Source organism: Tetrao urogallus, assembly GCF_951394365.1.
Source record: "Tetrao urogallus genome assembly, chromosome: 7".
In the NCBI taxonomy this organism is placed as follows: Eukaryota; Metazoa; Chordata; class Aves; order Galliformes; family Phasianidae; genus Tetrao; species Tetrao urogallus.
This window is the reverse complement of record NC_136820.1, coordinates 46,629,367-46,642,222: the sequence shown is the minus strand read 5'-3', so window position 1 is coordinate 46,642,222 and position 12,856 is coordinate 46,629,367. Positions and strand designations below refer to the sequence as shown.

The 12,856-nt window shown below is 49.5% G+C and overlaps 1 protein-coding gene across 1 annotated transcript; it reads right to left on the bottom strand.

Moving 5' to 3' along the window:
• Window positions 1-462: 462 nt before the first annotated feature.
• LOC306948511 (solute carrier family 22 member 13-like) lies at window positions 463-6,258 on the bottom strand (the record flags this gene model as incomplete). The annotated part of the gene is made up of 10 exons (XM_079538150.1): window positions 463-475; window positions 624-833; window positions 1,041-1,149; window positions 1,474-1,688; window positions 2,342-2,436; window positions 3,098-3,218; window positions 3,357-3,525; window positions 3,962-4,116; window positions 4,842-4,945; window positions 5,851-6,258. 10 exons carry the CDS (start codon window positions 6,256-6,258, stop codon window positions 463-465), a joined length of 1,599 nt encoding a protein of 532 aa, XP_079394276.1.
• Between the last annotated feature and the right edge of the window lie 6,598 nt (window positions 6,259-12,856).

The following is a 12,856-nucleotide window of genomic DNA, read 5'->3' as shown; positions in this document are numbered from 1 at the left end:
TGTTACATTACAGGCTTACAATTGCTGTGTAGAAAACTCTCCAGAGCCAACAGCAGTTACAAAGGCCAACTGTGAAACTGTAGGAAGGAAAAGAAGAAATCAACACCATTTATTCTTCACATATTGCATTACAAGCGCCTCTTATCAAACTCCCAGTATAATTTATGTTATTTCTGTAGAAATTCCAATTCAACTCCACATAGAAAGAAGGCCTAAGTACGTGAGACAGGGTTGTGGTGACATCCTGATCAGACACGGAGGCTCGAACTGCCGCCAAGGCTGACGGCCCCAGCACTCAGTGCAGGAGGGACGCAGCCCGGCGCTCGCTTGCCCAGTAATGCTGCTCTGCTGGCAGTTCTTGATTGCTGTAAGTCACGACAGGGATGGTTCCACGGGTACCAGTTTGCAAGGGACTGGAAACACGTCAGGGAGGACTCGCTTCACTGTTTGTCTTGACAGGGTCTACAGTTTGCTTCTGGAGACATGAAGAGAGAGAGAAATCACACCATAAGCATTGCAGCTTCCAACCGTTTGTCCTAAGATTTTCACGTTTGCTTTTTTTTTTTTTTTTTTTTTTTTTTTTTTTTTTTTTTTGCTTTAAATCTAGAGCTCCAAGCACTCACATCTTTTGTTCCTTATCTGTCCCCGTGTCATCTGGCAGTTCAACCCCGCGGGTCTCGGGCAGCAGGAAGCAGAGCAGCCCCCCCAGCACGCTGGCGCCTCCAAAGACAGCCATGGGGATGGCACTGTGGATCTCCTGCAGGATGAGTATCAGTGGGGCGATGATCCCTGCCACGCGTGCTGCCATTGAGCACAGCCCCATGCCGCTCTGCCTGTGGGATGAAGGGCAAAGTGAAAGCTGTAGGCTGGTCTCAGGCCTACAGAAGACCAGCACTACACCATTAGGAGGTGCTAGACATCGTGGTGGCTACGTCGTGGTGCCACCTTCCTGCCCCTTCACCACCAGCACCCGGGTTGCAGTGTGCATCCCTGTGTGCTCCCACCGTCATGGGAAACCATAAGGTATGGGGGAATCTCACCTGATGACGGTGGGGAAGAGCTCTGCAGAGTAGATATAGGAGGTGGAGAAGGAGGCACACGCAGCAAACTTGCCAATGACTGCCAGGACGGTGATTGCCACGGCCTGGTCTGTGGGAAAGAGAAGTGATGGCTGCTGGGATGCCCACAGAGAAGGTTCAAGCAGGACTTTGGGTTCAGATGGTCTCACTGGTCTTTCCAACCTGTATGATTCTATGAATCTATGATTCAATAGCTTGAAAGCATGCCACAAACCTGCCTTACTGGCATCACCCGAATAACAACAGGGGCAGGGGCAAAGGTACACAGTGTGGGGGACTGTGGTCCTAACTATCGGTTGCTAACCTATAGTTAGCAACACATGGGGGGAGGCATGTTCTGAAAGAAATTAAGAAGAGTTGGAACTCTCCCTTGAGTTGGGAAGAGGTTGTTCACCTTCAGGGATGCCGACAGTGATGAGACACATCAAGCCAGCCAACAGCAGGAGAACAGCTTGGACTTTTTTCCTCCCAAACCACTGTAGCAGGTAAATGCAGCTAATACGACCGGGCAATTCCACTGCTCCAAAAGCAAGTTGCGTCAGATAAATGTCGAGACCAAAGCCTGTCACATTAAGGCTCAGTCCATAGTAGACTAGACTATCCATAAACCTGAAATTCAATGGAACAGAGTAGGTAATCAGCTGAGTTTCCATGGATTTTTTTTCTTTAAAAATGTAGGCTAGTTAGAAGACATGCAGTTATTTGTTTAAATTTCCAGGAATCTCTATTTTAATTCTGGTCAACACCTGTGACAGTTCTGTAGGACACAGAGGCATGGGTTGATGGTTGGACTTGATGAACTTTCCTACCTTACTTTATAATCAGTGGATATGAAGATGTTACAATCACAAAACAAACAAGAGAGTTAAGCAAAATGGACAATAATAACAAGAGAGAATAAATGGAAGACTTACCCTTATGCGGGGCTCACCACAAAACACCAGAAGGAGGGATCTCCAGGTGAGACCCTTCCTTACTTGTAGCCAGCTCTTAAATAGGTCTAGGAGAGGTGCAACCGAGCTCCACCGCTTCCGGCAGCACAGGTGAATTGCCTTCACCTGTGCTCCTCTGGCTGACTCATGGCTTGCCTCAGGTGATCAATCAGAGGTTCAGGCCGTGACTCAGCAGTTCCCATACACTTACTGATTCTATGATCCCATGTCCCCCAAAATTGTGAAGTGAATTTACATTTATGAAAAACCCTCGGTGCATTCTTCTCTTCACATGGAAGTTAGGAGAGAAAGAACCAGGTGGTGACTTACCAGGCACACATCATGATTAAAGTCATCCTCAGGAGGTGCTTCTTCCGAAGGAGATCCAGAATACTTCCAGACTTGGTCTGGGTCTCACACTTCAGCTTCAACAATCAGAAAGCCAGAGTCAGAGCAGACAGAGGAAACCCATGGCTAGCTCTTTCTCCAGCAGAAGACAAAAGACAACCCCAGCAGGACATGGAGGAGACCACAGCTGTATTGGGAAGGACGGCAGCCCAGTGGGGCTGGGCTCTTGTGCCTGGGGACTGGGTGTCCTGAGCCAGAGTTTGGAATCAGAGGGGTTCCTTGGGACGAACATTTTGCCAGTGCGCGGATCGGAAAGGTGGGTAACCCCCTCTTAGGATATTTAGGCATGGAAAACCACAGAGCAAGGATTCATGCTCACCCTCAACACTGGTGAAGTTTTTACTGCAGAAAAGTAAGGGGAGCATTTGGGTTCCTCCTTTCTTCTTCCCATGGTGAACTCTGGCAACACTGCAGGCTGAGCCTCAGCAGAAGATGCCCCTCCTCCCTGACCACGTCTCATGTCAATTTAAGCTAGAGTTATGCATCACCCATCATTAAACGGTCTCTCAATGCATGGAAAGCTCTTTGCCCGATGACCCCATATCTTCTACAGCTCTTTTCTGAACTGGAAACACCAGCATCTTGCCAGGTCTTTATTTACTGGCTTAATCCTGCTGCCCCAGGGCTGCAAGCACAGAGGCAGGTCTGTGGGGTGTGCAAGGCATGCCACTGCTGTACCTGGTCCAGCATTTCTGGAGGAATGGTGCGTTTGTTGATGGATGCTGCCTTCTTAAGGTACTTCTTAGCTTCTTCTATTTTGCCTTTTGTCACCAGCCAGCGAGCTGACTCTGGTAGCACCCTGCCAAGGAGGTGAGAGCAGAAAACAGCACTGTGACCTGCTCAGCTTCCTCATAGCCTGTCCCCTTACCATCAGCAGCAGGCATGATGTCAGCACCTGTCATGTTTGCAGGGAACTCACTGCCCACCTGCCACTTACCAGTAGTAGAAGAAAAGGGCAAACATAGGAGCAGACCCTGCTATTTGCAGCAACCTCCAGTTACGAATACCATAACTCAGGCCAGCCAAAATCATTAGTGCAACAGCAAAACAGCATTGAGAAACAACCACTGCTATTGGTCGATAGGAGACACCAACCCATTCTGTACCTGGAAAGAATAATGAAGATTCAGTGTCATCGTTGTGAATGATTTCTCCTCATTCAAGCAGTGTGTCTCTCCCAGGGATGAGCTCTACGGGAGTCTGGAGGCTGGCAGTCAGACCTCCGGGACATTGTCAGTGACATGTTAGAAATGGCCTCACGCAATGAAGACACTGCACGTCCCTGTCAAGGGCTCACAGCATCTTCTGGGCTGTCAGCACAGTCCTTGTAATGAACCCCCCCACGCCTCTTTCTCTATACTCTGTCCTGGGGATTGGCTCATACAGGTCTTGTTCCTGCTGGAGGAGGACCAGGTCTGTCACAGAGCTTTTGTTTAAGAGGGTTGCCTTTAAAATGTCCAGGACTATCATTTATGTCCCTTTTTGCATTGCGTCTTTGAGGGCCCTCATCAATTTTCCTCACATCCAGGGCAGCCTACTCACCTAAGGGCACGGTAGTAATCAGAATTCCTGACGCTGCAGTTGCCATGATACATCTGAAGATGATGTATAAAGTGAAATTGGGCAAAAAGGCAATTGCTAAACTGAATAAACTCTGGCCATAAATGGAGATCAGAAGGACTGGCCGGCGGCCGATCCTGTGGAAGAAGGAGGAAGGCATAGTTGGCATCTGAAGAGACTCCATGGGTATGGGGAAGAGCCCAGAGGGATACACACTGATTTGGGATCCATGTGAACAAAGCTCCTCGACCCAGGAAGGGGCAGACAGGAAAAGGAGCCTTGCCACTTCTGACCAGATGTGGTGCCAGCAAAGGTTAAAGTCACTTCCAAAGCACCAAGCCCTTGGAAGGCCTCCACACCACCTCTGCTGAGTGCAAAGAGGAACAGACTGAAGCTGAAACAGGTTGTACTACTGGTTCAACTCTGAATACTCTGTACACATACGGTACCTTTCTCCCTTCCACGATCTCTGTATGGGTCTGGGCTCCCACAGCCTTAGGACTTTGGCCAGGGTCACCCTAAGCAGAGCAGAGCCACGAGAAGGAAGCACACATGCTCTGGTTAGCAGCTGCAGGTGCCCAAATGTAGGTCTGTGGAATCCCTGTGTAGCTGAGATGTCAACTGGGACTGGAATCATGATTGCCGATTGACCCTCCCACCTCCATCAGGCTGTATCTTCCATTACCTCTCAGGTATCTATGGACCACTGAGATGCTCTAGCTCAGGCAAGGGACTGAGCTCTGTGGAGGGGGTATTTCTTCATTCATCATTCATTAGTGAGTGCATGGGCATCATGAATTTCAATGAGGCATGTTTTTGGGTGCCAGGCAATTACTCTAGGTAGGTATTTGTGTCTCCTCACCTGTCACTGAGTGGTCCAAAGATGATAGCTCCTATGAGAAGCCCCACCATGTAGATAGACTGGGAGATGTCACTCAGGTCCTTCCTGTCACACACAAGGTCAAACTGGAGGAAGGAAAGAGAGGCTTTTGCTTTTGAGCAGTCCAAGTTTCTACGGCTGGGCAGTGCTTCTGGTTCCAGGCAGACACGGGAACTGTGCACACACGATCTGGCTGTAGCCCATGGGAGCAGAGATCCCACTCGTAAAGGTATGAATGTCTACGTGAACTGCACAGGTTGAATATGGAGCAGATCCATTGGGAACTCAACGATGCCCACAGCTTTGGGACATGCAGGACTCCCTCCAGCATAGACATTCCAAAGGAACCTCCCAGCTGGGATGTTATGCTTGAAGTAGGACCTTGGGACAGGAGTCTCAGCACCTTGCTTCCCTGGCTGCAAGGGCGGGACAGGTTGGGGCAGGAGGAGGGGAGGAAGACAGGAGAGCAGCAGAGAGCTCAGTGGAAGGTACTTGTGAGAAAACGCTGGAGCTGGGAGTGAGGAAGAAGGAAGAGAGAAATGAGGAAGAGTGAACAGAGGTTCAGAGTGGGAGAAGTTGGGGATATCAGTAGGCAGAGCCCATTGTCATCTTCATGGCCCATAGGACATCTTGCCCAAGCCCTGAAGTCTCTGGAGGCCCCAAAAAACTCAACTACAAGTAAAGCTCTGGGAAGGGAAATATTTTTCATGGGGTTGGAAATGTAAGGAGAATCAGGCAGAAGGACAGCAAAAACTGGCAGGGAGATTGAAAATGTCCCTCCATGCAACATATATGGCAAGATACCAGGGTGCTGAAAAGAAGATGTGTGGTGAGCACCGTGACTTTTCCTTGAACCAACTTACACCTCAGGATTCTCCCATCCCATCCCATCCCATCCCATCCCATCCCATCCCATCCCATCCCATCCCATCCCATCCCATCCCATCCCTTCCCATCCCACGTCCCCAAAGCATCACAAGGACATACAGACCTCGGTGAGCAGGGATGGCTGCTCTGCTGTGGGGTACACCCAGCCATTGCTGCACTTCTCTGTGTCATTCAGGCCGTATGCCACGATGGAATCGAGGTCCCAGTCCACCGGCGAGTACATGATGCACTGCTCGTAGTCCCCATTCGCATCCCGGGGCAGGGTGAGGTTCAGCTGCTCTTCCTCAGTCAGGTTGGGGCCAACAGCACGGATCCAGTCCGTGTTGCAGTAATGAGGCACGTCCACAGCCATGAACTCTTGGCTAACAATTTGCAAAATGTTAAGAAGCAGTGGGAGGGAGATCCACAGCACCACCAGTTTCTGATAGAGGCCAAACTCCCCCACAGCTCTTATGAAATCCCCAAACTCGACCATGGTGACTACCTCTGTGGCCAGGCTACTGTGGAGCATGTCACTTAAATAGTGCAATATTAAAGTTTAAACTGTATGAGCACTAAACACCTAATCCGATGTGATAAAACGAGCACTTCAACCAGCATGTTCCCCCACTAAAATGATATACCGGATTCTTCTGGGATGCACTTTGCCACCATTTGCCATTTGGGTTGGGTTCAAGTGTCAAGGTTTTGGTAGCGGGTGGGGCTGCAGGGTGCCCTCTGCAAGCAGAGCCACAGGGGAAAGCGGTTTAAGTTTGCTTTTAACTCACACTGCTCTAGTTACAATAAGCAATAATTCATATTATTCTCCCAGCACAGAGTCTGTTCTGCCCGTGATGGTGATTGGGGAGTGATCTCCCTGTCCCATCTCAAACCTTGTGCCTTTTACCAAATTTGCTGCTCATCTTATGGCTTCAGGATTAGATAGCCCATGCTGCTGCCAGAAGGAGAAGCAGAAAAGCTTTCTTTGTATTTTCACTTTGGACGATGATATACGGCTGGTCAACATGTTGGCTTGATGTGGACAGCTGTGTCCTAAGCTGTCAGTATTCATTGGTCCCAGGTAGAAACCCTGGTCAGTCGTAACACTGAATCTAAACTACAGCATTTTGGAGACAATCCAAAACCAGATTTGACTGAGGGGGTATCTTTAAGAAAAACTGTGGGTTCATTACACAGTCATTCAGAGCAGACGGAATTTGGGGATAAGGGGTGACAGCAGCCTGGCTGTTACCTGATTTCTGCTGTGTGTCTCAACAATTTCTTGGGCAGTCTCTCTGAGTGGTTTATATCTTTATTCCTGGGAAACTGGAAACCTGGATTGCCCTCAGAGTGTGTAATGTGGTGTGTAAAGTGACAAAGGTCTCTTGGCTGCTCCAGATGTTCCTTGTAGCCAAAAATCTGTGACTGCTATGCTCTGCGATGACTTGGCCAAAGAGATCTTCCATTGCAGAGGCATTTCAAACCCATCCTGCATGGGCAGCTGAAATCTCTGAGCTTACCCAGCTGTGTGTGGCTCATCTTCTTCCTTTCCACTCATCCATCAGCATCCCCTGTAGCAAAGAGGTCAGATTTCAGCTACAAAATCTCCCTGGGAGTGACACAGACATGGCTTCTCTCTCATGTGCTAATGCAGACATGACTTCTTGAGGCTGTTTTTCATATTGTCACCAGGCAGGGCTGGCTAATAACCAGGGAAAGCTTCAGTGTCCTCCTGTAAACTCTGTCACCCTCAGGTGACACTTTTCATAGAAAGAGATTGTTCCTTTGACTGTCCTCATCTCACAAGGAGATGTGGGGCTGATTGGTTCATAGAATCATCACATAGAAAGGCTTGTTTTGGGATGGACCTTAAACACCATCTATTTCCAACCCCCTGCCATGGGCTGGTAACCCTCCACCAGGTCAGGCTGCCCAGGGCCCTGTTTGACCTGGCCTTGAGCACCTCCAGGGATGGGGCACCCACAGCTCTCTTCCCTCTGTTGTTAAAAACCATTTTCCCTTGTCCTATCACTATCAGACCGTGCAAGGAGTCAGCCTCCTCCTCATTATAAGCTCCTTGTAAGTACTGGAAGGTTGCAATGAGGTCTCCTACATCTTTTCCCAGTTCCCTCAAACTTTGTCCCAAGGCACTTGCCCATCCCAATTTCAGCATCTAATGAATCATGCAGCTCTCAGGGACATCTCCCTTTTCCCTCGATTCATACTCACATCTCACTGCATAAGCAATGACATTCATTTTTGCAGCAGATACAGTCATTAAACAATTTTATTCCATCAATAGATCTGACAGAGCCAGTGTATATTTCATCACTGTCATGGCGGGATATATATATATATATATATTTGTATATACATAAATATATATATGTATTTTTAATGGACATGATTAACACATCACATAACATGAAGTGTTGCACTACACAGAATCATAGAATCACTCAATCATTAAGGTTGGAAAGAGCACTAAGATCATCTAGTCCAGCCATCAACCCTCTTACCGCAATAGACCACGTACACAAGCTTTTTCACAGTCTGTATGCTCTTACTTTTGCTTTCTAAGGTTTCTGATGAGCTTCTTTATTATTAGTGTAATTGCTAGTTCCTGTAGTATTCATGCTGAGGTAGCAGTGGGCATCTAGGGGGGTTGAGATGAAACCACATAGGGATGGCAGAGGTAACGATGCCACAATGAATGCCACAAGAGACCTGGATTCCCTCTCCTCCTCTGCCTTCAGACTGAGTGACCTTGGCAAGGTCATTTGCTTATCTTTACCTATCATCATAAAATGAGTATAACAATGGTAACCTCCCCTGTGGAGTAATTATGCAGTTTAAAAAAAGGGAAAGTATCATGAGGGAGTGAGACATTGTCATCAAAGAGTGCATATATGGCATTTATTCGGCTCTAAATGTCTAAATATAGTTGTGTCAATGTGAAATAGATACCTAGGGTTGCACTGTAATCAGAGGAGATCAATCAATAAACTCGGTGGAGTTCTGAGGGCTGTAAGCTTTTTGAACACAGTCGTTCATTGTGAACAGAATCTTCCTGCAAACCACACTGACAGTACTTACTAACCCTCCTTTAACTCCAGGAGGGCTTAGACATTGGATTTATGTGGAAGCACTGCTATTGCAAAGACCTGATTTGGATCCAAATATCCACCCTGCCCTCCTCACCTCTGCCTTTGCCCATTTGTTTTCTTTTTGCACTTATGGCCAAGGAGTCAGTTCCTTCCTGATAACAGCTTTCTTGTCTTGGGACTTTCAGGATCTTGCTGAGCTCGTTGCTCACTGCTGCAGACAGTGGCCATGCAATCATCCTCAGAGGAAGCCTTGCAGTAGATGGAGGTGCTGGTCCCACTGCAGGTATGACTCTCCCCTTGCAGGTTTCTCATAGTCAAGCCAGACTTTGTGATGCTCTTTCTTTTTTTGGGGAACTGAGCACTGATCCGCCACGATCAGGATAGAGATCTTAAATTTAGCTCCTTAAGCTGCTAATAAATCAGCCAATGCACAACTGAATTCACCCAGTGCCAGAGGGGTGGCAGATTTCTAAGCCCTTCTTCTTTTTTTCCCCCCAACTATATGAAGAACTCCTGTTTGAAAAGGCCATCCTTGGACACATTTGGGTCTGCAGAAGAGAGATTTTCCAGAACTTCTTCAGCTTCTGATATTTCTCTGCTCCTTCCTATTTGTGCATGAGCATCCTGGCCAGGTTGGTCTGAAACATCATTTAACGCATCAAAGAGATTCTGATTGTCAGAAGCATGGCTGGTGAACAGGTAGCATGGGGGAATGCTGCCTTCCTGCACAGGGAGGTATTTGTTTGTTGGGCCTTCAGCACTAGTAGGACCCAATCCAAACGCACCCTCAGCATCTCTGGGAGCCTGGGACTGTGCACCAAAGTGCTGCAGTGGTGGACAGCTCTGGCTCCCTCCTGGGTGTCCGGTAACAACACCTCATCCTGTCCAGCAAGGAACAGGAGGCTGGAGGTGTCCCATGCTACCAGTGGAGCGTTTGTTTCTGCTAGGATTTTCCTGTCCCAGCGTGGAGGGATTTGGATCAAAGCAAGGTGGAGTTTCTGTCTGTGGATTTTGCCAATCTAAATTTGGGATGACTGTTTGGGGAAAATCTTGTCTTTCGTTTTCTACAGGCCTGAGGTTCTGTTTCTTGTAGATGGGGCATACTGTGGTCATCCGTCACCTCTGGCAAACCAAGTGCAGAGATTCTGTTGTTTTCTGGTTTGTTCTCCTGAGCTGTGTGATCAGGGACTGGGTTCTTCTGGAAATCCTGATGGATTTACTTCTTTCGTTTTGTTTGTCTTCTCAAGTTCTGCCCCAGTGCTCTCTTCTGCAGCCAAATGACTTACGCTGGATGGCTGCACGTTCTCCTCCTGAGTGACTGTTGTCTGCTTCCTAGGGAGCTCATCAGCTTTTATCTCTGGTGTTTCACTCAGCAGCTCAGCTATGTCAGGTGATGCACTCAGCCCTCCTGGCTCTGGGGAGCTGGGTGCTGCTCTGGGGGTCCCTGGCACATCAGGGATGTGGGAGGCTTGGTGTTTAGCTTTGGGTTCAGGGGGATCAGTGCTCTCATCTCTGTATTTTTGCTTCGTATTCTTTGTGTTGTTTCTGGTTTCAAGACTTTCTGGCACACGTGCAGGCTGTGGGTTGTTCACTCCCTCTCCAAGATGACGCTTGTCTCCTGCAATGGCAGTGGTCCATTCAGGTTTGTCATGTGTCATTGCAGGCCTTGTGTCTCCTTCACTGGTTGTGCTGGCTGAGAAGGACCCACAGAGTTCATTTTCTGTCTCTGGGAGCTCTGCTGTGGGCAGGACACAGCCCCTTTTGTCCCCTAGGAACATCCAGTTGCTGGGTTTAGCGCCCTGAGATGCAGCCTGGTGGGAAGTGAGCAAGCCACGAGGCAGAGGTTTAGCAGGTTCCAGGAGCACAGGGGAGGAGGCTGAGCCTGACCCTCTCTTCAGCTGGAGCTTGCTCTGCTGGAACGCAGCGAGTGGCTGGGACACCTGGCCCCCTCGCTTACCATTGCCTACATCCCCAGCCCGAGGCGCCAGTGCCTTCTTACCATCTCTCTGCTCTCTGGGCTTAGGCCAGGAGCCCACTTGCTCTCTGGGCTCAGGATAGGTGACACCAGGTAGAAAGCTTCCCTCCTTTGTGGCTGCCTCTGTGTCTTTTTTCTCTCCTGGACCAGGAGCACCATCCTGTCCACCTCGATGCCCGCAGCCTGGTGGCTTTGCCAGCTCAACACAGGCTTTTTCCAGGAACACGTTCCCTTTCTAGCTTTTCCATCTGTTTCTGAAGGTGGCCAGCAGCTTCTGAGCTTGTTCCCTAAGAACACAGGCCTGCTGTTCAGCTCTTGCCTTTGCTCAGCCAGCTGCAACCAGCATGGCACTTTGAAGGATGTGGGTTTCCTTCTTGCTTTGGTCTTATTTTCAGCTCCGCTACAGCAGTCCAGAGGCTGTGCTCCTCTGCCTACCATTGCTGCTTGCTCCATCTGATCATCCCCTGCTTGTTGCTCCAGCCTTTCTCTCTCCCTTCTGTTTTTGGCCATCTGCTTGTATTGGATTTTTCGGTAGAACACCCCATGGAGGGGAGCGTAATTGTGCAAGCTGGAAAACACACATTGGCATAGCTGTTAGAGGTTGTGCAGGAGGGAAGCAAGCAATGATGGATAGGTTTTCAGCACATTTGGGAAGTTTACAGCGTCAGCCTCATTTTCATCAGCCTACATCTGTACTGCGGAGCTCTTCCTCACCATCATCAGGTGAGGTTTCACCATGTTCTGTGGCTTCCCTCCAGCAGGGCCAGCCCTCATTGCAGGAGTAACAGTTGTGGCAATCTGCCATGGTAGTGGTGGTGGTGGTGGTGGTGGTGATGGTGGGACAAGAACCCAGTTGGGCCTACAGCTACGGTTGGTCTCTGTTCTGGGGCAAGAAGGGGGTGCCATGGACGTCCCCATATTCTGTACCCTCACTGAGGGTACATTGCAGACATGGCTGAGGAGGAAAGCACAGTAGTGTTTACAGAGAGAGCCAAGTCCAGCCTGTACCTCACACCATCCCTCACTCCCACAGGCAGAGCGGCGTGAGTCTGTGCTCAATGGTGGCAGGGGTGGCAGGGATCACCGCCCTGCTGATCCTCCTCCTGGAGCAGTACCACCAGGTCATCCCCATGGCCGTCTACCGCTGTGCTGGGGGGGCTGCTCTGCTTCCTGCTGCCTGAGACCCGCGGCGTCGAACTGGCGGATGGCACAGAGGGAGGCCAACCCACAGCAGTGGTGAGTGATTGGCAGCCCCCATGCTGCCTCCTCTTAGTCAGAAGATGAAAGCGGCACCACGGAACGGCCCTTTGGCGTTGTATGGGCAGGGGGTAGTGGCTTCTTTGAGGGCTTCCAGTGATTGGTTCCCCCTACAGTGGATGAGTAGGACGCTGGTGGCAATCTGCCCATAACACAACCAACCCAGAAGGGTATTTCAGACCCACAGTGGTCATTGCTTCATTCCTGTCCATGAAGTGAAAGGGCTCCCGGAGTGGTGGGTGCTTCCCTTGGCGCTCCCTGCTCTCCCCAGGGAAAAGCCAATGCCTTGCTGCCTTGCTCTCCAGCTTTCATCATGGTTTAGCTTCCAACTGGGCAGTGTGGAATTGCAGCCCAGTACTGTGGTTAGGGGAAGGGGTTCCACCACCAGTCATAGCGTGGATGATGTGTGGGAAGACAGGTTGCTGAAGGCTGTGTGCCATTTGCCTAATTGGAGAAGACTGTCATCAAATCACACTGTGCCATGCTGTTAAGTTTTTTCTGTTCCATTAGGTGCATGAAAATGCCAGCAGCAGCCCTGACAAAGGACACGTGAAAGTAAAAGATGCTGGCCAAGTCAGTGAGAACACAAAGAACACTTACTTCTAGCTGGGCCTACAAGCAGCTGTAATTGAAGGCCACCTGGTGCTCTGACACTGCTGAGGACAGGCAAAGTCTCCATTCATGGGACTTCTCCCACTCAGGCAGTGACTGCCAGTTCTTGTCATTCTTTGTCTTTTTTGCCTTCCTGCATCTCCCTCTATAGCTTCTCTTTGGGCACTGCATGCTGTGTC